Genomic DNA, 25,940 nt, shown 5'->3' with positions numbered 1-25,940 from the left:
ATTACAAAGATATGATGCGATGAAATTCCGCGTGACGACACAAATCGCCACATTTTTAAGCATGCCTTGACGTCATGTGTCTCATCTTCTGAACTTTGGTGCGCTTCATCTCTTTAAATTTTCATAAGTTTAAAAAAGTGAATTTTCAAAGTGTGCGTCACGTCACGCGGCCATTGATTGGCCATAAGGCACGCCATCTGGCCAATCACAGCACTTTTAAGCCGGTTGCACATGTTGTCGTAAACTCTCAGTCGCTTTGTTTTTACACAGTTGAATGTGTGTGTGGGAGCTGTGGTGGGGGAAATGTGGGGACACTGGTTCTCGTTGTAGTTACGCGCGACTTCATATCTATTCTCTTTCTATGATCTGAGCTTCTAACAGAGGGACTTATCTCACGTTATTATCACTTTTTATAAATATTTTTAATTAGGAAAACAATTTTAGTCTTTACTAAAAACATTAAAGAGCACAACTAAGTATGTATATTCTTCCGCATAGTATCCTAATGAATTAATGAAGCATATTTATTGGCAAAAATGTTTAATTAACAAGACGTTCTAATTAATTTGAAAGCGCTAACAAGTAGTCTTTTCCAATTTTCGTCGATGTATGACTATGTAATCATTAGGTATATATGCGCTACTAGTCACTAAATTATAAACAGAACTAAAAAGAATCGAGAGTTTCACCCAAATACTGGAAACATGCCTCTACATTGAAGCTTAACTTTGTCCCTCCAAATCCAGTATCAGAATAAGTATCTTAATATTTGCGTTCCATGCATTTTAGGCCTTTTCCAAATCCAATTTGGCATTCCACGGAAATCGAATCAATCTCACTCGATCCCAAGTAGCTGACGTCGACCTCCGAGATTACCCGATCATCGCGAGAATCTAAACGCACTTATCGATTACATTTTCTCAGGTACGACAACACGAAATAGTTGCCCTCAGGCTGGAGTGAGGTGCCCAAGTGAACCACTTTCTTCAGGAACAAGCATCGGGATTTGTGTCAACACAATCGATTGACTTACTTTTTCGTTCGTTTGTTCGTTCGTTCGTTCGTTCGTTTCAGCCTTTGTCCACTGCTGGACAAAGGCCTCCCCCAAGGATTTCCACGAAGACCGATCCTGCTACTTTTTACGATCCGACTTACTTTTTACGATCTGTCAAAACGATGATTCTCAATTGTTTGTTATAGAATTGGAAATAGAGGTGTGACGTTACTTTTAAAAGGCAAAGTAACTAATGTGTATTAATTAACAATATCTTAACACCTAAACTAAATTACTATTTTCAATAATAATTTTATCCTCAGCTGTTACATGGTAGCGCAAAAGTTAAGTATATTATAAAGACAGACCGGAACATAATAAAAACAGTGTCTGGGATAAAGACTGTGTACGAGTAGATCAGAAAGAATTACTGCGGAAAAACATCCCGCATAAAAACTTTTACTGTCCTTTTACTGGGTTGAAGTTATTATATCTCCCTTAATGCAGGGTAAACGGTCACCCTACACGAAATCCGAATCCACACCCACAATCGCACGTGTAATAAATCCTGGGAATTGCTCTTCACCTTCCACGGGCCTGGAATATTGTCTAGGTGCTGGAGCACACATTTTTTATGACAGTCGGGTAAGATAAACTGTTGTGGATAGTGTTTGCGTCACTAGGATTTGTGTTGTCTTCTATAACCCTCTTTTATTACTTTCTGTTATAAAGATGAGTATCTGCTTTGAAGGTTTAACCACCATCAGATCTATTAGTCGTACAAAATTTCAACTTTACTTAGGCTGTGTTGCACCATCTTACTTTATGAGTAACTTTAACCATTACCGGCGTTTTGTGTATGGAGTTTGACAGACTTTTGACATTTGTTAAAGTTTAAGTATGATGGTGTAATCCAGCCTTAGATGTTAATACTTTTTTTGCAATGTTAATACTGAGAAGAAAAGACCTTTTAGATGTTTGTTCGTGCTAATGTAACACAAAATCGTATTAAAGCTACACGCTGTATACAATGTTTACAAGTTTCTCCTTTTACTTTTAACTTCACCTGTTTAGGAACCACGTGTCAGTTTGTTTACTGCGCCTCATCGTTAACTTCGTTTATGCGCCATAAAGTATTTTATTTCTGTCCCTATTGTTTCATGATGTTTTGACGTAAATAAATAACCTGTCAATCGCTTTTTCTTTCCTTATTTCTGTGTAACAATAGGGGATCCCTTTGGGGGTATTTTCCGGTGAAATCTGCTTACGGGAATACTGTTTTCACGGAATCCAACAATCACAGAAAACAAAGAACCAAAACACCTGCTATTAGATCAATTTTCCAATTGACACCAATAAACCCAAAGGTATAAAAGTAACAATATTATAATGAAATTTTACGGTGACAAAGAGATTCAAAAGATTTGAAAATAATTTTCAAGGAAAGTTAATCATTACTTAAGTTTTATGAAGCAAAGAGTTTCTCTGAAAATAAGTCTGCGTTCTTTCTTATGAAAGTGTCTTTCAAGGGCATAAGGTTCAACATTTCAATAAAAATGAGTTATTGCTTCTTTCAAAACATTTATGTGACATTGAACCGACTATGTTAATACCAACAAGTAACGAAATCATTGAACTTTGACTTTGCTGAACTCCAAGAAAAGGTCTCAGTATTGGTTAGAATATTATTTAACAGATTTTGATAACATAGTTAACTCTTGCATGTCGGTTCGAAATTGAATCACATATTATTAAGAAGAAAAAGAAATACCGTTAAGTTCCCTAAAATAGAAAGGTCAGTCGCTATAAACACTAGTACATTGAAATTGTCAAGATTATTGGGTTCAATCTTCGACCCTCGGCTCTTTGTCATTAGGGCCAATAATAAAGGCCGAGAAGTGGAATACCTTATACCTGACCTACGTTACAAGAACGTGCCTAAGTAAAAAGGTTTATTTAGTGTGAATTAAAAACCCAATCTCTTCAGTCGGAGAAAATGCCTAGCCCTTAAGATAACGACATCTCAGACTTACTAACTTTTGTACTAAATAATTTCGGATTAAGGTTTTTTATTAAAAAAAATGCGAGATTATCGTAGAATTAGGACTTGACCTAAAATTACTTTCGAAATTAAAAAACTTGGCTCAAGACCTCGGAGGAAAACAAATGATAGTCGATAAGAATGATGTCCTGAAAGATTCGGGTCTGCAAAATGGGCGATTCATGTATACCGACCCTTCGGGCGTGTTTTGGGAAATTCAGGACCTACTTGCTTTTGTCAGCCCTAATTCTTTTCATCCTCTCACATGTGATCAGAGATCGATGGGAGATAGGTCACTTAAGGCCTTTATACAATCTTGTGACTAAATCTCGAAAACGAAGCATTTATGTAAGTTTAATGCAAAACGCGAAAAAATCATTACATCACTACAGCGTGCAAATAACATACGGTTTTAGTTTACAGCAGAGACCTTAAACTTGCATCACATGTGCCCGAAATTATTTAAAACAATTTCCAAGTATTTTGTCCTTGAGGCTCTATTGTATGGGCCATAGTATCCTGCGACAAATGAATAAACCAATCCGTCTTTCTTTTCAGAGCTACGCAGCGTCAGCGCCGCCCAAGCCGTCGTCAGCGCCGCCCCACACGACCCTCCAACGCACAGTGCGCGGGGCGGCCAGCAGCGGGGCGCCGGCGCGCGTCATCCCGCGCTTCCACTTCCCCAAGGGCCGGCCGCCGCCCGCGCATCAACAGGACCACGCGCTGCACAAAGTGCAGTCCGCGTTTGCCACGTTCCCTAATAGTCAGGTATGTTAGATGATATTTACACAAAGTCAGCGCCGCCCAAGCCGTTATCAAATTGTGCGAATGTACTTTCGGGAAACAATACAAATAGGTACTATGTATATGGAAAGACCATTGTAAATCGAGGTTCCTTACAGGTTATTCAACTGCATAAAAATCGCTTAATTAATCTACTTTTCTTACGTGAAAATGAAAGAAAGATTGGGTAACTAGTTTGTCGTATCAGAAAGTAATGTTTAGGATAGAAGGAAAAAAGATTCCATTAGCAAAAGGTTTAGTTGATTGAGCCATCTGGAAATATCGTGTAGCGAATTTTAAACGAACAATCGTATTCTATCTTGGCAATAAAATGAGCAATGTTCCGTCCAATCCACTCCACATTTATTTGAACGAATATGAGCCCGTCCGACCAGACAGATTTACAGCTTGTTGTCCGCGTTTCAGGAATGTTCTAAGATTGGTCGGATGCTGAAAATATTCATTTCTCCAAGATATGTAATCTTGTTATATCATATTTCTTTTTTTTTATGTAGTTATCCCTTCTGCCTACGGTTTCGTCGGCTTCTATTTCGGTCTATCGCAGCATGTCACTAATGAGCGCACGTCTTTCATAACACTTTATTTTATACCAAAAGCTTATCGTTAACATGAGAAATGATGGTCCCATTTTGATCCTCCTATTTCATATCTCAGATTTATTTTTGGTGCGCAAAAAGTACCTTGTATGACCCCTGGACCCTTGGAGATAATTATGCTTCTTTGGATATTCTTTCAAAATATTCTTTCTTTTACTAGCATTTCGCTGTACGCAGTCTTGTGTGATATAGTATTTATTTGGATTACAAAGTTGCAGCTCGTAAATACACATTCCAGTAATCTCAAATAGAACTTGTACAATGTTACAAAGGAAATAGGCGACAAAGAAACTTCTTTAAAGATTCACAATTCGCTCTAGTGGAAAGTAGGCGGCATTGTAAGGCACGGCGGAATAGATTTTGTTATTCTGTATGTGCCTGCTCTATGACCCATGTACAGAATCAATTGTCTGTGGATTTTTAATTTCCTTTTGAATAGTCATATCTAAAGTTGTTCATATCGACCCTTAAGGGTCAAATGTGATCAGCTAAGGGTCTTTGGGGCCCAAGAGATGCAAATAATGGTTCTCAAAAACGTGGGTATGATAAGGGGTCTACCCAAAACTGAAAAAAAAATACAGCAAACGCTCTTCAAGACTTTAAAGTTCAGGGGCTTACGAGTACACTGAATTGTATTTTAAACTAACTTTGCAAATAACCACGTTTGAGTTAGTTTAATATTAAAATACCAAAAATGAAATACAGAGCATATTTTCGTTTAAAAAGTTTATCTGCAGAATGAGGTTTCGTTTTCAATTTACGGTCTTACTCAAGCCGAATTTGAAAGCAAGATTTATTAGGCACGTACTCGTAGTTTTCTCTCGCGATATTTATCTCAGGGGTGATTTCTCTGAAGATAACATAAGGTACACCTATTTTATTGTTCAGTATACGTAGCGAGATAAACGAGATTTGCTGGATAAAGAAAAGCTTTAAAGCTCAGCACCTTTTGCAATGTAACTTCTTTTGTGGAGTTCAATATAAATGACAGGATAAAAACCACGTTAAAAACGTTGAAGTTTATTCGAATACACTTTAATACAACCATTTTGTAACATTTTATTGCCACAATCTTAGATTCTAATTTCCAAGCAATACACAAAAAAACGAAAAGGAATCTTCTCATGTCAGTATTCTATAAAATAAATCTTTCGTTTGGCAGTTAGTAGCATCAATAGTTTCTTCAAGACACAAACAAAACAACAATTTACATCATATGGTACTATTGAAGTCTAGATAACTAAATCGTGAAACCAGTGATTTATTTACCACTAACATCAAATCCAAGATTCAAACCAAATTACTTAGCAGCGCTTTCATTAAGTTGTGAGCTCGTATCGTCCACTAACTTTATTAAAGTTATAATTACACTAGCTGTGCCCGCGACTTCGTACGCTCGAAAATAGATTGATATATCTCGTTTTTGCAACATTTTTCTTTATTGCTCTGTCCCTTTTGGCCGTAATGTTATATAGCCTAAAGCCTTCTGATAAATGGGCTATCCAACACAAAAAGAATAGAAGAATCTTATTAGTATAGATTTTTCGATGGAAAGGTCATCTTCTTAAAACATTTTCGGTTAGGCACACTACTATACTCGTAGTTTATTCTTAAGGACGTCTCGCCGACCTTCCTCGCTACCCTTCAGCACTATGACTGAAATTGGAAGTCGCCCAAAATCCTTGTTTTTACAACGGACTTATTAGAAATCTGCTGGACCCCATGCTTCAGAGAAATCGCTCATATTTGTCACCGTCCGATATTATTGGAAGGCCTTTTGTTATTCTCCTTTATTGAAACTGAAGTTGCCTTTTTGCGGTTATTCATTTCCCGAATGCTTCCACTCCATTCTTTAGTTATTGTTGTTTCGCAAGTTTTGCCAAGTCTTTATCGGTATTCTTTGCTTTCGCTCATTTTTTTCGACTTAAGTATGTTATTGCCATTCGTTTGTCGATATTTTCCTATCTGTAATGTACGAGTATTTTGTCGTGATTTCATATGTCGTAGGTAATTTGGGACTACTAAGGGCTGGTTTTTCAATCGCCGAACTACTAAAGAATTTAAAACTTGTCATTTTCAACAATCAATGTGCCAAACTTATTTTTCAGTTAAAAGTTGAGAAGGTTGAAAAATCAGCCCTAAGTTGTGCTTTTCAAAATTTATAAGCGTAAATTTTTTTAACAAGCAGAAATGCTTGTTAAAATTTTTTTTAAAAAGTTTTAATCTGTTTTGTAAAAAAGTAGTTCAAAGTTTCAAAGCAATCTAATCTTCAAAAATCCTCTTACATTCATTATTGTAAAATAAATTGATGGCGAAATTGGGATTGATATTGGCTGGCTGGCAATCTGCGGGATAATATCGAGGTTTAACAGAAATTGCTCGTCATTTTCAAGATTTTGACCCAGAAAAAAATATTTGCGTATTATTATACATTATTTTTGGTATGTAACATTATGTTTTCGTGTCTTTTCATAACACCTGCTCGTATCTTATTAAAATGTTCATAGAATATGTAAGTTTCTTTCTTCTCACAGCAGAAATTCTTAAATTACAGCAATTCTTCCGCAAAATTAAAATAAATGTTACAGCCTTCGGAATAAACGCACAGAAATTAAGAAGTAAGAAAACTGTGTGTTGTGTGTAATTTCCCCGAGGATATAATTAATGGCGCTTTTTGTGAAGAAATGGTAATCCAGCGCCTTCCTGCATCCTTAACAAGATTTTTGAACAGTATAGTGTTACTTTAAAGACTTTAATTGATCTCGCAAACTATTTGTACCAGAATTATCGTATTTCGGTTTGCATATCCAAAGTCATCTATTGAGCAAAACGGCGTATTGAGTGCACAGCGACAGGAGTGCAGCGGTTGGCACCGCGCCAGCGGTGTGGCTCGCAGGGTTGCTAAGAGCTTGTAGGGCTGCAGCTAGAAGCAGTTTCTACTGACACAGTCACGTCAAATAGTTCGTGACAACCAAAGTAGCCAAAAAGTGCGCGATACGTTTTTGTTACGATGGAAATAAAGTTGTGTTGTCAACTTTTTGCTTACTTTGGGTGTCATGAACTACATAAATATTTGACCCTGACTGTACATAATATTGGAACCATAAATTATTAGTGCCAGTAGAACTTGGAATCCAGCAACGCAACGCTTGTCCCAGCTCGGGATCGGTGAGTGTGTGTCACTGATACCAGGCCTGTTCATCTCCGCGAGTTTACATCGAAAACAAAACACGCACGATGGCCCACCTACAGGATACTATTCGACAAGGCCTCACATACGAGCGAACATTGACTCACGCACGCGTATTCTTGTGTATGATGGAAGAAAATAAAGAAAATGCAGTATTTAACTGCGTAAATAATAATAAAAACACAGAATGTATTTTTTAAGTTGCCTCAAGACACTGAGAGGTAAATAAGTAGTTAATATTATTCATGATAATTCATGCTAAATCATGTATTTCCTCCGCCATTTTCCGCAGTTTGGCACTTCACGTCACATCATTTTACCGAAGTCAGCCCTATAGCTTCGGCACAGTGCCGATCACTGACGTTTGTCAACAAAATGGTGCTTGACACTTGAGACAGGCTAAATTACACCATATTGTTAATGACATTAAGCATAATTTTTTTTAAATACCTTCGCGAAGTAAAACTTCTGTACGTAGTACTTTATTATTATTCTGTGCTGATACTCTAATTTACTAGAGGCAAGGCAAGAAGGTTTTACCTATTCTCCCTCTGCAGCCAGAAGGGTGTCTTGCTGCAGTATGCAGCAGAGGGAGAACAGGTAAAATCTTCTTGCCTTGCCTCTGGTAAATTAGAGTATCAGTACTCTTGCTGTGGCCTGTGATCAAAATGACATAATGAGATTATGCCTTGCACGTGAGACAATATTTTTGTTGCGAATTAGCACAATTACGTCAACGTAAACTACCGTAGCTGTATTTACATGCTTCGACATTCCAAATTGAAAATCGTGCATGAAATTCGTGGAATTTATCTCAGTTTCGCAATCATAAACTTAATTTATAGGTATCCTACGTGAATCAGCAATTTTTATGGGCGATTTAGTTATTAATAAAAAACAATCGACTGTTTATTCTATTTTTGGAAACCAAATCGACAACCCTACAAATGACGTTGTCGCTGTATACCGCCCCGATACAAAGCTCCGCAGTCTGATTCGCTGCTGGAGCAGGCTCTCCAAGATATTTTGATCCTATTATCGGATCCTTCTAATGAACGCTATTGGCGCTTGCTCCGTATATTGTGTTAATTTTATATCCACTCATCATTATTTCAGTCTAATTTTGTTCNTTTTATTAGCACTAAGTTGATCATCTTAACTTATTACTGAACACCCACGTAAGATTCGATCTGGTAGAACGGTAAATGCATGGGTGTTACAGTTTCTCACAACTCGAATCCCGATTATTTGAACAAACATTCGAATTTCTGAACAAACCCAATCAGGTCTAGTGACAGTCTAGGGAAATTCGTGCTACAGTTAGTTAGCTGCATTACTGAGACACTGCACTGTCCGTATTGCTAAAAACAATATGACATGTTCTATCAAAGTTAACGGTAAATGGGTCGAAGTTATATCGGGAATATCTAAAACGTCTTGGTGCCTCCAACTAGAAGTCCTTGGGAGTCTATGATCAGATCGAGGATCTATTTGACAAGTTCATCTCTCCTTTTGGCTAAGATTCAAGTTACCATACCTGTTAATCGTCACTACATCTTTGTAACATACATTATGTGTGTACAAATACCAATGTGTCAGAGGTTTTCTCATCATAGACATGCCTAAACAATTTGACAATGGTACCAACTCAAATGCCGTGGAAAAAAACATTGGCAACAGAACAAAAGATAATGAGAGTGTACCATTGTTTAAATTGCAGGCAATTTGTTTTTAAAGATATGAATCCACTCCGAGACACTTTGGCTTGTTTGGTGGATTAATTAAGCGCCATTTTGGAACTTTTCAGACACACTCAGTTTCTATTAGCCTTTTGGATTTAATTTTGTCGTGGCTTGGAAGTAATTGGCATCGTCCAGTGAAAATAAAAATTAATGCTGGTTAATAAAATGATCGAATGGGGTATGGTTTTCAATTAGGATTCGTAGCTACGAGCACAATTAAATCTATAAAGTCTTATTAAATCTATAAGACCTTTTCATACTTAGAATCCTAGTCCTTTCATGTTTTTTTGTATTCATAGTTTTCAATAACTGAGTTCCCTCTATCAATCGATCTTTTTCAAAAGCAGTCACAATTTTTCCTCGTCTGGATCCGATCCGATCAAATTCACTCTGTATATTTTAGTAATATCGATTATCTAAATTCAAATTTTACCATTCGCTTCGTTTGTATACTTACCTCATTGTAGTGTAGATATACTCGTATGACCTATAAAGCTTCAATAATTCCAAGATTAATTCACACAAGACTTCCCATCGTAAGACCCTACACCTACAAGTACTTCTATCAGTACAATATATTGGTTCCCAGAGCCAATAAACTAGAACCATCGCGGTGAATTGAAACTGATGTGGAGATTGCAGACTAAAGTGGACGACGCGACTCCGCGGCCCAAAATAGATCTGCAAGGGGTTATACTCGGACCCGAATAACCCATATGAGGTANACCTCCCCGTCTGAAGGCCAGCGGCCGACTGCCGCCCGCACCCCGCGAAGGCCCCCTCAACAGCAAAACGTTCGGAATTTATCAAAAGTAAAATTTATGAATGAAAGTAATGTTCGATTGAAAAACGCAACGTGTCATTTAAAGATTAAAGAATTCCTAATCTATTCGTGCAAAAATCTTTCAAATTAACATAGCCGTTTTGGAGGAGTAGGGAATTTAAGTAAAAAATCGATGTCCCGTATTTATTTTTTTAATCCAAAACAAAGAGACGTAGCGAAAATTCAAACGTCACAAATGTAGTCCTTGAACTGTTGTATAACATATATTTTTTTCAACTATTTCTGTCCAGCAGTAAAAGAGGAGTAGGCTTTACAAAATGCCCATTTGGCGCGGATTGAGGACTCTAATCGCCTTAAGCGCCATTTTGGAACTTTTCAGACACACTCAGTTTCTATTAGCCTTTTGGATTTAATTTTGTCGTGGCTTGGAAGTAATTGGCATCGTCCAGTGAAAATAAAAATTAATGCTGGTTAATAAAATGATCGAATGGGGGATAATTTTCATTTAATACACGTAGCTACGAGCACAATTAAATCTTTAGTCTGAAAAGTGAATTAAGGACCTTTTCATACAGAGTTGTAATCCTTTCATGTTTTCTTGTATCCATAGTTTTCAATAACTGAGGTCCCTTTACCAATCGATCTTTTCAGAGCTTTTTCAAAAGCAGTCACAATTTGCCATCTCTATAATTATATTCTAATAAACTTCACTCTATAATTCAAGGGTCAACTTCACTCTATTTCAGATAAAATTATCTAATTTAAAACCATTCGCTTCATTTGTGTAGGTACCATCTTTTCAGTAAAAGCAGGTAATACTCTGAAACCTTCTTCAGTCTTCAGTAATTCGAAGACTCTATTAATTCACACAAGACTTCCCAATGTAAGACCCTACAAGTACTTCTATCAGTACAATATATTGGTTCCCAGAGCCAATAAACTAGAACCATCGCGGTGAATTGAAACTGATGTGGAGATCGCAGACTAAAGTGGACGACGCGACTCCGCGGCCCAAAATAGATCTGCAAGGGGCTATACTCGGACCCGAATAACCCATATGAGGTAGATAAATCTTAACTACAGCAAACCGTGGGCAATTTCGCCGTGAAATACGAATTGGTTAAATATAGTTTAGTGTCTCATTGTAAGCTTCAGTTTAGTTCTACGGGACTTATTATCGTGTAAACCACCTCACCTATTCATGTTCGTACCAGTTTGGGTAATTGACGATAACACCCTATGAACAGTTTTTAAAATTACTTGAAAGGCGAGAAAATTGCAACGCAACTCACTTTTTCCAGTATTTTGTCCTCTTATTTTCAGTTAAACATTTTACCCAAGCAGTGCCATAAAGACCAAAGCCAGACTTCATAAAATCTAAGATGTAGAATACTTCTAACGTTGGCTACAAGACTGTAGGATCCCAGAGTGGCAGTAATCCGAGATGGACCAGCCATTTGACCCGCCTGCTCTGAAGTAATAATAACTAGAGTGCACACTTCAGTAGGTAAATTTAAGACGCCCCTGTTACTAGTGTACTGCTGTATTTCAGCTGTAAAGATATTGCAATGTATCAGTCTAACAGATATGGGTCAACTAACACTGCCACTGAACTTTCTATGGCATATTTTGTGTTAATCTTTGATTGCAAAGTGAAATAATGTAGAGGTTTCAATGTATGTTTCATATCCTAGAATAAAGCTTCTTTTTCTGTTCTATAGAGCAATATTCTTCTGGTTGACTGATTTCACCAGTCTACCTTCAAAGATTTTTCGTAAAGGTTACGAAACTGTAAAATATTTAATGCATTCGTCCATCAGGATTTTTTTAACTCGACAATTCCATAAAATAAACAACAAGATAGCAACTCGTAATTACAACACGTTTTCAATAAAATAATATCTTTTCGAAAACCTTAAAGCCATTTATTACGAGTAATTTATGAGTTTTCAATTACAGCATCACTTTGTCAACGAGCTGTCTCTCTCATCGGTTCCTTACCACAAAGGAAGAGCATACGGTAATGATATTAAAATACCATATTCGGCGACACATCATAAGAAATGATGCATGATTGCTGGTTCCTTGTTCACCGAAAGTTTAATGTCATTCATGAAAAACGCCTATCTTGAATTCGCTTCCAAGGGCGCGTGCGCAAAGTGCCTAATTAGGGTATATTACCTACACGTTTGTTTGTGACCATGAATGGCTGATGATTTTTAATATTGTGTCTTTTTATTTTAATCTTTTGTTATGGACGTTGTAACGGAAATGAGATACAAATTACTTTTTGTCAAATTACTAGGTATGATGTAGTACCTGTTTTCTCATTTATGATTATTATTGAAATATTGCATAAACATCTGCAACAACTGTATTTTTGATTTTTGATACCTATAGGAAAACCATGCCCGTCTAGAACAGAACATGTAGAGATTCGCATAGAATTTTTGAGAATTTTGCCCAATGCTCAAATGGAATTTGAATACTATTGCTTCAAAAATGCTGGCTGCTGTCTGTAGTGCACTTTGTCGCGAGGACGTGGGACATTCCCACGGATATTACAATATGTTGGTAAATAATGCAAATGACTCTAACCATTGTACATACAGTTCCGTCACAGCCAGGAAGCTCTCGCAATTATAATTTTATTGTGCCGTAAATACTCCGTGGAAACGATGCTGCAGATACATCATAATAAAGTTTGTGGTAACTTAAACACTTTCATAATTTACATAATTTCCCCGCATTGTGAAGGGCTGTTAGAAAATTGACTTATTGAACAATGAGTTAGTAATGTAACTTGATCAACTTATTTAATTACTTTAATAAACAGGAGCTTTATACGATAGCAAAGAGCTGTTTCCCATCAAAGCTGATGAAAGAAAACTTCTTTTTGCCTTAATTAGACGATCTACTAGCCTTTGCCCTAGCTTTGTTTTTAGAGCTGACGTCACAACACCCCTTCACGTTACCATTATTAGAAGGGCAAAAAGCTAAGATGAAAACCTTCGAAAACGGCTGAGGCCCTAAAGGATTGATTTGAAGGCCCTATTTGGAGCATCACTCCCAGTCTTTTTTTTAGAAAAACTTGACGCAGAAGGAAATAGTCTGATAGTGCAACTTAATAAACGCTCTCTTACTCTTAGTGCTGTAATTGATATTGTAGGTCGGCTGAGTATAGGCAATTGCAAGTACCTACTGCAAAATTGGTAGGTACAGACAGATACTATTTTTCCAGCTCTACGTAGCGGGTTCGTCCACCTGCTTTCTTTTTTCCATTCATTATCTATATTCGTGTCGCTGCGTGGTGTTATGACACTGGCCATTGCCCTACAATCCGCGGAAGTGACGTCACACGGGCCCGTCAAAGAGTCGGTTATTCAAGAGTCCATATTGCGGCTCGCGACCTCTTTATAGGCATTTAGGTCAATCGGCCCGATGCAGGCAAAATTAAGGAGTAGTAGTACCTACCTACCTACTTTGTATTATGATCTTCGGTTCAATCATGTTTTTGTGTTCTTCGATTTCAATTTCATTCGAAATTTAACACTGGCCACAAAGAAATTATTTTGGAAAAGTTAGCTCTGGCAGAAAAAAAGAAAATTGAATTGTATTTCTTTTGGAACAAGCTAAAAGCGACTTCTTGGCGGGAAAGTGTAGGAATTTTGTTTTATTTTCTAAAATTGTTCATAAAATGAGTGTTGGGAAATTAAATAAACAGTGCAACATCACTTTTCAAGTCGTCTCAAGAAGTCCGCTTCTGGTTTCAGTAAAACGCCACAAGACATATTTACAGAAAATCTAGGGAAACGTCTCATCTATACATACACAGGTACGTGGTAAATATAGGTACGTGGGCTTATCTTTTAATCAGATTCGTTAAAATCTATCCTTAGTTTCTTTCTAAAAAACTAATAATGAAGCCAATCCAATTTAGCCAAAGCGCTTTCGGGCCACGGCCACGTGCTTAGCTCAAAGTTGGATATCGCTAACCTAATCAAGCAGATAAGTTTAGAGATTATTCCGTAGAGTGGAATAGGCACTTGGCCTTAAGTAGGAACTGACCTAGAAAAATTTAAATTGCTCACGTTGTAGGATGACTAGGTTCGAAGTAATATAAGAAAAAGCTCCGAAACTGTTCAATTTCTTAACGAATTTTCCCACGAGTTGAATGTTGATTTGTTGATTGACTTCTCTAGTTATATGCAGTAATTAACTAATTAATTGCCTGATAAAAATTGGTCTGAGATTACTTATAATAATAGCATCGTAAGATAAACTTTAAATATGATTTGAATGCCACTTTTTTATAAATAATGATCATAATCTACCTGAATTACATGTAGGTTGTTATGCGATTGTTACTATTATCGTGTGGATCGTTTAGAAAAAACAAAAGACAAATTCTTTATAAGCTATCCATATTTGTAAGGAAAGACATGCTAATTGCTAGCACATCAAATAGCTTTATTTAAAAACAGTGCCATTTTAGAAAACAGAGCAGACACGTCGGCACCTCAAAGAACAACAATAAAACACGTCGCATGGTTTGGCGTAGTATGTCCACTATTTTTAGAATTCTCCTAAAACTTCTGAAGTTTTCAGTGAAAACCGTAATTATTGTATTTTGATGAGGCTTGCCAACTCAAAACAAAGTGGTAATTTAGCCTAAAATTACTGCTGATTACGAGAAAACCTAGTTAAGTTTTATTTAATTTTTGGTCACGAAACCTAAACTCAAAAGAACTTCTGTAACGACTTAAACTAACTCCGGACTATTTAAAAAGGTCAAAGTAAATAAAAAGTTCGTAAAGTATTTTTTTTAAACTAGTCGATGGTGACTTGGTAAGGATTAAACTAGGAAAATGTCGTAATTTGGAAGGGTAAAGTGAATAAACAATGTTATAAATTCAGTAGTTACAGTTGTTGCCAATAGCCACTTTGCTTAGAACTTTCCAAGGAAAAGTCTTACGCTCTCATGAAATAATTCATATATTCCTAATGTTTTCCTAAATAATTCCTAAGATATTTGGAACCCTAAAAGTTGGTGACTCTAGTGCCTAAGCCAGCCACGCTCCGCTGGAGCGGGTCAGCAACAAACACGTGCGACCTCCAGGTCAGGTGTCCTCTCGAACTGCATCCATATTGAAAAGGTCTATAGAAGACTACTACTACCTATTCTATTACAACCATGGAGGGCACTTTTGTTTTGATATCGCAACTATTTGTTTGTATTGTTATTGGTTTATTATAAGATTTTATACACCCTATATTGACTGATACCTCGCATTGTCGCATATGGAAGGACTCCTGAAAGACTGCCTCTATGTTTACATTATTTGAATATAATAAGACACTTTTGTCTTGACTAAATATTGCATTAAAGGGCTCGTAGTGGACTTTACTATAGAAAAGTAGATAGAGTTCTCTTATTTACTAGGTACGATGAACAGAAATAGATGTCTTTCAGTTTGTTGTCACAATAAGTATGCGTACTTATTGTGTAAGGATTTTGGTTCTATCTACTATTTATGATCAGACTAGTCATGTAATAGTAGAGCGTAAAAAAATGGTTTAATACGCTCTACTATTATTTTAAAAAGGTTTTTTCAAGTTGAGACGTAAGTACGTACACGACTCTACCTTATACACACATTGCATTTATACCACCTTAAAAGGTATTTATGACAATTTATTTCTGTCAAAATCAGAAAACACCCAAATTCACCAACGTCAATGCACATTCCATCCGCCAGTCTAGGACGCGCTGTCAAAACGTCTGCCGACCGATATAAATACACCCACCGCCGTGACCTACTTCCCGCGGTCGATGACCTCACGGGACGCTATGGGATACGATGGGATAGGAAAGTCGATAATGCGGGAGCCATGCCGAATGGCTGCCTGGTTTGGTAGGATTGTGTGTGAAGTCGCAAAATGGGAAATATCTGACAATTGAAATAACTGTGTTGTCATTTAGTAGGTAGTAAAGAATGCGATTCAAGATGTCAAGGTCTTATTTACCAGTACATCTCTCAAAACATGTATTTTGTTACCTCTAGGTTACCTAAGTAACAACTAGACAGAATGTTAATTTATATTTCTAATAAAACATACGAACAGTATCGACTCTATATTTGAAGGCGAACAACTTGTAGTACATTTTGAAATTCTGCTGATATTTTTAAGGACTACGGCACAACATAAATACCTATCATAATCATTTAGATATACTCGTAGTGTTATGTGAAATAATAACAAATGAAATTCATGAATATTTTGAAAATTAACGCCTTCGTGAAAATACTTGCAAACTTGTCAAGTTAGCCCAAAGCAGCATTAAATGTGTCAAACCCTTGTCACAAATGAATTCGGGTAATACGTGCCGCAAATAAATCAAAATGTAATTTGATTTTCCGGTGCGCCTTGATTTGTGGTACGAGTGTAAAGGTGCGGCCACACTTAACGAAACGCATCTTAAGTGTAAGGCTGCGGCCACACCCAACTAAAATATGTCAAAAAAACAAAAAAGCTGCTGCGTGAGACATAACCGCGCTCTTGTAGCATTATTTGTCATAATCCTAAAACCAAAAATCAAATCAATATTAGGCACTTAGTACTTACCTAACATAATGGATAAAGTTTTACCCCTTATGACTTGCATGGGTAGCCAAATCTATCAAGATAAAATCAAAGTTTGGAAGTTTGGCAACTTAAAGTGTTTGTGGCCGTGAATACCGTGAACTTGCATGGCACGATAAAATAATGTTCATAGAAATACCTACTTACTGGTCTCAGTTATTAAAGATATAAGTGAAATATTGAACTAGCTAACCCTGCGAACTTCGTACCGCCCATTTTCATCGGAAATAATGTAGGATTCTAATAAGTAAAATATTTTTTCAAATCGGTTTAGTTTCAGTAGTTTCGAAGCCTATACAATACAACCAATCATATCTTTCCTCTATAATTAGTGTAGAAAAATAGAACTCGAACAAAAGTGTGTCCACAAATTGTCCACACCTACCGCATGCAATACAGATTACTGCTCGACACGCGTAAGGCCTCCGACCTACATCCCTAATAGCGGAAGCCTACAATCGTAGGACGTGACCGGTGACCACACACAGTCACACGACAGCCCGGAAATTAGGATCTTGCATATCATGCCTTACTTGAAGGAAGGATGCTTTATATTGGACATATTGTAGTCCAGCTGCATAGGAATGATTACACATTTGAACAAAAGTTGAACTTCAAGTCGAGTCAATAAGGTTCAAATTAGCTGACTTAGCGTGGGTACTCCGTCTTGGATAACTGCACTTACTGTCATAATTTTCTACCCACACGTATACTTAGCCCAAAAACAAAAATGGACACTGTCGATACCCATGTCAATGTGTAGCGCAGTACTATTTTCTTAGCTTTAAATTATATTTGCAAGGGACAATACTGAAAATTCAAACTCACTGAAAATTCAAATACAAATTTATTGTAGAGTAGAAAAATATTTTTAGATCTGAACGTCAGCAAAATTGAAAGCAAATAATCAGCCTCTATTTCTATTTACTTAGCTACATTCCATAGTAATGTGTCATCATCACATCATGATATTCAACTAGGAATTTGAAGTCACTACAAAACTCCATCTAACATAAACGGATCTCTTTAAAGATGATTAACTAATGTAATAATTTGCGGCTATTATACCCAACAATAGCTCGTTTGATGCAGCAGAACTGTGCCTTGCATAATCATCCACACAAAACGATTATATCTACACATGACCCACATTGACATCAAAGAAGCAGTTGTAGTGTGCCTAATCCGAAATATTTGAAACGATATTTTATTATGCGGGAAAGGGAAGTGGCATTTAGATAAATATCAAAGTTTCGACAGCCATCTGTCGCTCACATCCTCATTATCATCATCATCAGCCTAAACGAGTCCACGGTTGGGCAGAACCCTATCAGTACGCGCCATTTTGATTATTTAATAAAATGGCGCGCTCTAGCTTCTTCCAGCAACTTCTCGCAAAAGTCGTCTTTCCATCATTTGATGGGCGACCGTCGTCTTTTCATCCTTTGATCTGCGACCCTCTTTCAGGTCATGGTCTCCCAAGCACTCAAGTTGAGTTTTCACCTTTTCTTGACTGATGAGATTAAGGTCAATTGCGAACTTCTAGCTGGCTGATTGATCAAAAGTTAACAATTATAGGTTTCCTTTCCTTGAATGTTTTTCTTTCGTTTCAGCCACATGACGTCCACTGCTGAACAAAAGCCTCCCTCAAGGATTTCCACCACGACCGGTCCTTGCGCTACCCGCATCCAGGCACCTCCCGCGAACTTGTTTTTCTTTAATGTCTTCTTAACCTCAAACATTCTCTTGTTGCAGGTTCCCCGAGAGAGTTTCAAGCACATCGTTAAGGCGTGCGAGTGTCCCCTGTACTGGAAGATGCCCCTCTTCCTGGCCACCCAGCAGAGCCTGCACGCGTCAGTTGACGGACACAAGTTCATTGACTTTTGGAGAGAGTGAGTTCCAATCATTTAATGGTCACCTTCTTTGATAGAGAATATGAGAGGCAGAAAGTCGAAGAGATAGCTGCAGACTTTTGGTTGTCATATAGTTTGATTGGGCTGTCAATCAGTATGAACAGGTATTACCGATTTCTCATACAAATTAGATGTCGACCAAACTATCGGCCGATAAAAAGACTGTAGTCTACGGTGACTCTAACATTGACACTATTTTAACCTCATCATATTACCTTACCATAATACCTTCGTTATGCAACTCGTTGTTGACATCAAAAACATCTTGATTATGGTCTCATTAGTGAATCTGCTCGAAAATACATGTTTACATTTTGTACCGTGAATAATAGCTTTATTTGAGATATTTTTAAACATTTTAAAGATACAATACACAAGATATTTCAGATGTTGATTACACAAACGTACCTACCTGAAATTCTATTAGGTATTACCTGAGGTCACCTTCCAAAATACAATTTTCTATTTTATTCTGAATTGAACAATAATGAATTCTGTAAGCCAGGTCTAAGCCAAGATTAGACCTTCTTTATGTGACCTTTAATAAAACTATTTACTTTTTCTGTATTGAAATATGTATTTATTTACGTTCTAATCAAGGTTTAGGACGTAGTTAAATAATAGTCTGTTAAAGCGCAATTCGTTTGAAATAAAGGTCTCAAAGTAAGTCTGAAATGTTCTACCTACAGCCTAGAATAATTTTAATCATTGTAACGACCTCTGAGCGAATTCCAGAAGTCGGCAGCACCGCTCTGGACCCTGAATAGTTTAGCGAAATTGTTCTACCGTAACTTTGGCTACATATGTGCACATTTTCTCTAGCCTTCCAAAACATCTACGCTACTAACACAAGTTCATTTCGTAAGTAGAATATTCAGGCCTAAATAAAAACTCTACTATTACTAAAATGGCTTAGATACACACTTCACTATTTTGAGAGAAAAATGGACTGAAATTATATGGAAAAAAGCCAAGTTTTATGAACACAAAGCTTGGCACACCTGCTCTCGTGATTTAGAACAAAGATAAATGTCTAGATGTGAATCTACAAGTAAAATGGGCTAAGTATATTGAAACTTTTCCTGAAAGACGAAAACTGAGAATGCATTGGTTTTACTTATAATGAAATTAGCGAGAAACTTGGACACATAAACAAATGCCAATTTATAATAAATTACCTAACATAGCAACGACGTAATTTTGTTGATGTGCTAGTCTTTGGTTCTAAAATATACTTGACTTATCCCATAATCAAATTAAGACTGTTTCGTTCACTGAGATTACTATGTTCTCTATCCATGACGTAACTGATTATTTCAAATGAATTGAGAGTAATTGAATTTACTAAAAACAGGATGAGAAAAGATTTACAACGATCCTACCAATCTCGTAAATAATTTTATTAAACAAAATCAGAGAATACTAGCTAATTATTAAAACATATTGTAACCTAAATTGATATTATGCTGTGTATAAATTAAAAAAAAAAATAGTTAGGCTCTTGTCAATTTTAACAGAAAACTATTTAAGGTTAGGTTAGTCGGCCATCATCTACCATCCCAGCGTGTATTTTCTTAAAATTGTGCCACCTAGTATGCCGGTATCGGAATAGACCTCATCTTGGCCGGGGACTGCACTATCGTATCGTATCAAAAACTATGTAAGGCTGCGGGACTATACCCACCTCTCTTTCCCACCACTGCAACTCCTGTGTAGCCAGGATCTACAGCTTGACCGCCAATAAAAACCCAACCAGTGAAGGTCAAATTTGTCCCGGGGGAAAGTTAAACTGTCATAATAACTAACGGACCCAGTGAGAATCCAGTGGTAGTACTATGTAAGGCTAGAGTACTCTTTAGCCAGCTTTGAAACCTTCATGATAAAGTTATTTTTTCTCAGGATGACTGCCCAGTGCCACGACCAGGCCTCCCGCTTCGTATACATCCTCACCCGAGGGAAAAGCAACTCGCTGGCCCCAGAAGACTTTGTCCCTCTGGTCCAGGACGTCGTGGACACCCACCCTGGGCTCTCCTTCCTCAAGGAAGCCACGGAGTTCCACTCCAGATATGTGCATACTGTGAGTATTGAGTCTTAATGTTATCGCGGGTAAATGATGAATTTAATTTCGGCAGAGTAGAAGTTATAGATACCATTTCCACTCTTCACGAGGATGTCGCTAAATAGGTACGGTTAAGGCCCGTTTTCATGTTAGTTGCTATTATTTCCTACCTATTTCATGCAAAGTTCATAGTTAAGTAGAGGTTAACCGCCTCTGTGGTCTAGTGGTTAGACCACCTGCTTCAGACGCAGAGGTCCCGGGTTCGATTCCCAGTGGGGGCAGATTTTTCTGTTCGGTTTGGTTGGTGGTAGGGCTTGTTCTAAGTCCGCCTGGCTAGCTACCACCATCTTACCTGAGTCTGTCGCCATAACAACAATGTTAACAGCATTATTGTGTTCCGACAGTTAGAGGTAAGATAGCCAGTTCCTCCGTGGTTGAGGATTCCGGGTGAAGCTCGCTTCCACCTTCGGCCTGATCGTCACTTACCATCAGGTGAGATACAGGTCAAGAGCTTCCTCGTTGTGGATAAAAAAAAAAAAAAAAATAATAAGCACGCTCAAGCTAAAAACCTTAATTCAGAAGGGCCTAAGGAACAATATATGTGAACATCATCATTATCATCAATTCTTCTAGACTTTTCCCCCTAAATTAGACCATGGAGTATTTTTGTAGCAATCGTCTAATTTGAAATTCGCTTTGATTGCTTAAATGTTGTTTGAGCGAAGCCAAATAAATAAGCTAATTTAATATTTTATTAAATGGATATTAGACATAATTTGGAATGTAGCTAAATAAATACTAACAGAATCATCTCCGTAACAAATTAAATTGCTAACTTGCTGGCGGGTAGGCCGAGCCAAATACGCGGCCTCCTGGGAAATCCCCGGGATCTTGCTAAGTGGTACAGTCTGCATGAGTTACGACGACTAATAGGAACGATCTGATATTAATACGTATTACGTAGAAAAGCCCAGAATAACTGGGAAATTATTTACGTAACTGAAGTGGGGAATTCAATATAAAATATTATCGGGGAATTCAGATAAAATTAATAGCATTGCAAACTCTACATAATGAAACTCTACGTATTGTTTTAGCCGAGTTTATTGGAGTATTTTATTACAAAATATTAATGAAAATAAATTGTTATAATACCTTACTCTGCGTAATACATTCTAGAATTTCTAGAGCTTTTTATCATATTCCGTTCACGATGTTAATCAAAATAATTTCAGGTTTTACGTAGGTTTAATTCCACATCGTAGAGTCCATTATAGATTTTAAAAGTACCCATTAATGAGATTTTAAATTTTGTATTAATTAGTAATATTGTTTGATTCCAGGTGATCGCTAGGATATTTTACTGTGTAAACCGGTCTTGGTCGGGCAGGATACTAATCCCAGAACTGAGAAGATCCAACCTCCTTCAAGTCATACAATTGCTAGAAGACGAAGAAGATATTAATCAAGTTACACAATACTTTAGGTAAGGTATAATGTACCAAATAATTCATCGTGAATGAAATGGACCTTACGATACCCGAATTTAAATAATAAATGTATTTAAGTAATATCCTAAACTATCTCTCACTCTCTCTGCCTTCATGAAACAGTCAATAGTAAATTATACCCTACATGAAATAATTGAATAGTCGAAGACTGAAAGTGACTGAAAAACTTCTTCTACTCAAATGAAAACTAAATTTAAATTACTTACCTTAAAATAAAATAAAGGAAGAAGACTAAACTTTTCCTGTCTCATTATACTCCCAATACTGTTTTAATATTTACTTCTAAATAATACAATTTGTTTCAGTTATGAGCATTTCTACGTAATTTACTGCAAGTTCTGGGAATTGGACAGAGACCATGACTTGTTCATTGACAAACACGACCTAGCCAGGCATAATGATCATGGTAAGTTTATGGTGTATTTATTTGTTTGATTACTGTTTGCTAACTCTATATTAAAGTTAGACCATCAGAAAATCATTATAAATCCGCTGTTGTTGATAGTTTACTATTTNGTAAACTACGAGTTTTAGTGTACAGAAACGGCTCGCCACATATTTTGACTAAGGTGGCTTAATTTGTGAAGTTAGAATTTGCAGTTAGGAGTTAGAAACTTGGCTCAAAATGAGATTTGATAACCTTTGACAGTGCGAGCCATACGGTCTCAACATTTTACATGAAAATGTTGTTAGTGGTATTTATGACTTGAGTGGGAGTAATATCTCCCTTTAAACGTTAATCCATAGACTCGTCAACTTTCCATCCCATAATATTATTTCACATAATAAAAATGTTTTCGATAAATGAATCTTTTCCATTCTCGAATATAATTGCCTCATGATTTTTTGTAGAACGAAAACAAAATAAAACAAATTGAGAGCCTAATTAAAATCCCCACTTTACGAGTAAACAGTCAATTATTTTATCAGACTGGCTATCAAGTTCCACGCGTTGTTAAATTGATACTGCAGTTTAATTGATCAAAAGTACTACAAATGTATAATTCCCATCCAGCGTTGTTTGTGTTATTTTTAAATACGCTGTAGCAGCATGATCAAAATAATTACCTACCTACTTACGAGTATGTAATGTACTGGTGTAATCTCTATTTATTTAAGTTTTATGAAAATCTTACTTTTGAATTAGGTCAACTTTACTTTGATTAGCCTTTTTTTGGAGCGCCACATTAGACTTAACTTAAGGCTAAGTTGCACCACCTAATTTTAACAGTAACTATAACGATAACCGCTGTGTTTTGTATGAAATTTGACAGATTTCTGACGTTTGTTAAAGTCATAGTAAGATGGTGCAACCCAGCCTTAGACTTTGATACCTACTGAGAAAATATTCTTAAACGACAAAAAAAATGAGAATAGATTTTTATCGATTTTTCAATGTAAATGCTAAAAAATATTGTAGACTTTAAGGCAAGAGTTCCATTATTTAAATACGATAGGCAGATCTAGCCATCGGTTTCAAATAGGTAGGTAAGCATCTAGGGCGTTTCATAAAATTGGATTTGTCAGTATACACCTACGACCTACCCTGAAATTACGTCTGCCAGTGNGTATGCGAAATGTAAGTTTAGGAGCTGCTTAACTATTTGAGAAGCCGTCAAATATTTAAATGGCGTTTCAGTATTCGGCCGTTAGACTCGTCATATCTCAGAATTCCCTTATGTCACAACATAGCGCTTTAAGTGAATATACCTACAAGTATAAAGCTTTGAAATAAAATACGTTTCATCTTTGTCCGCCGTGGGGCATTTTCTCATAGTAAAGTTCCCAAAGTTACGCTTCCATAACAATTATATCAATTTACCACGAACCAGACTCTACAATCTGGTTCGGAATTTCAGGAAAATCGGGTTTAACTGCAAATTAACCAGAAAATCTGTTTTTACCCTATGAAAAAGTTATGAAGAATCTCAACAATAAAAATAGTTCGAACGCATGAGAACGTTGTATCCTTCCCATTTACGAGTATAACATTCCTTGACCTAATAGTCCCTGAGGTAGGTCCCTCCCCATAAATTGGCTCGTCGTTAAAACAAACCGGGCTATCGCTACGGACCATCGAACTTGAATAGAGTATTGCTCTTTTAAAAGCTTTTTGCCTACAAAGAAAAGGCAGTATGTATGATATCATTATTTTAGGCGGCCTGGGAAAAGCGTGACCTTTATTTTATTAAAATAGACTAAGGGGCTTGCCTAAAGATTTTTCTTGGTTACTAATAAAAACAGTGAAAACATGAATTATAAAAAAGTAAAATTCGACTGAATAAGTTTTAATTTCAAAACTGAAGGATAATATTTCTTAATTTTCTTTATGAAAAAGGATAACGTCTATACAAGCAAACCTCTATTAGGTACCAACTTACTCTTTATCGTTTCTTTGTTATAATTCACAAACAGTCTTTATGCTTTGTATTGACAAAATTAAATGCCTCTCCCACGATTCCCCAACGACCAGTCTTGCGCTGCTTACATTCAGGCAATTTCTTAGTAATTATAGTATCTACTAAACATCCATTTTAATGTCCAATTCCAGCACTATCCAGCCGCATGATCGAAAGGGTGCTGTCAGGCTGCGTCACCCGGGGCAACCAGAATCGCCTCACACCAGACGGGGAGCCTCNTTATTAATAATTTTCAATTTATCACATTAACCGTAACATATACATATTTAAAGACAACATTTCTTGTTTTTCTTGACGAAAAAGACCAACTTAAATTCAAGCATGCCTACTATGAAATAAATACTCAATTTTTGTTTTTTGACCTAAACGTTTCGTAACCTTTTATCCCACACCGTTGTGGCTAAACGAAACCGCGAAAGCCAAAGAAAAAACACTACTATTTCTAATAATATCATCATTTTAATCGTAACTACGATTGCTAGAGTTTTTTCATTGGCTCTATATTCATGCAGAGATTATGATAGGTATTGAGAATAAATTTTCTAACGCTGATTTAATCTCCAATTCCAGCGCTATCCAGCCGCATGATCGAAAGGGTGCTGTCAGGCTGCGTCACCCGAGGCAACCAGAATCGCCTCACACCAGACGGGGAGCCCCGGATGTCCTACACAGAGTTTGTGTGGTTCCTGCTCGCTGAAGAAGACAAGACTCACCCCACAGCCATCGAGTATTGGTTCAGGTAGATGACATTCTTATATTTGTCTCTTTCGTAAGGGCACTCTTTGCATCGATAATGCATAAAATAGCTGTATCATCTGGGGCAACCAGAACCGCCTCACACCAGACGGGGAGCCTCGGATGTCCTACACAGAGTTCGTGTGGTTCCTGCTCGCTGAAGAGGACAAGACTCACCCCACAGCCATCGAGTATTGGTTCAGGTATAAGAATACTTCTAGTACATGGTTTCATCATCATCATCATTTCAGCCATAGGACGTCCACTGCTGAACATAAGCCTCCCCCAATGATTTCCATGTTGATCTATTGGTAGTGGTCTGCGTCCAGCGCCAGAAGTACACTGTTTATTTTGACGTTAGTGGAAAGGCCCACAAGGTGGACCGACGACATCATAAAGGTAGTAGGAAGGAGCTGGACGCAGGCCGCTAGCCCGCTACCAACCCGTCAACGGAAATGATGATGATGATGAATGAAAAGGCTGCGCTACCTAGAGCAATTAGAACT

The 25,940-nt window shown here is 37.0% G+C and overlaps 1 protein-coding gene across 2 annotated transcripts in view; it reads left to right on the top strand.

Moving 5' to 3' along the window:
- LOC114355713 (serine/threonine-protein phosphatase 2A regulatory subunit B'' subunit delta) overlaps nucleotides 1–25,940 on the top strand; it is a 165,928-nt gene that overhangs the window by 128,447 nt on the left and 11,541 nt on the right. For both annotated transcript variants that reach the window (XM_028308684.1, XM_028308685.1), the window contains exons 2-7: nucleotides 3,594–3,803; nucleotides 18,552–18,688; nucleotides 20,609–20,786; nucleotides 22,112–22,254; nucleotides 22,585–22,685; nucleotides 25,270–25,438. In XM_028308684.1, coding sequence (XP_028164485.1) covers nucleotides 3,594–3,803; nucleotides 18,552–18,688; nucleotides 20,609–20,786; nucleotides 22,112–22,254; nucleotides 22,585–22,685; nucleotides 25,270–25,438 — 938 coding nt within the window. The remainder of the gene's footprint in view (nucleotides 1–3,593; nucleotides 3,804–18,551; nucleotides 18,689–20,608; nucleotides 20,787–22,111; nucleotides 22,255–22,584; nucleotides 22,686–25,269; nucleotides 25,439–25,940) is intronic.

This window comes from Ostrinia furnacalis, unplaced genomic scaffold (genome assembly GCF_004193835.3).
Source record: "Ostrinia furnacalis isolate ACB-3 unplaced genomic scaffold, ASM419383v2 OfSCF2491, whole genome shotgun sequence".
Taxonomy (NCBI): domain Eukaryota; kingdom Metazoa; phylum Arthropoda; class Insecta; order Lepidoptera; family Crambidae; genus Ostrinia; species Ostrinia furnacalis.
This window is presented reverse-complemented; position numbering and strand designations above follow the sequence as displayed.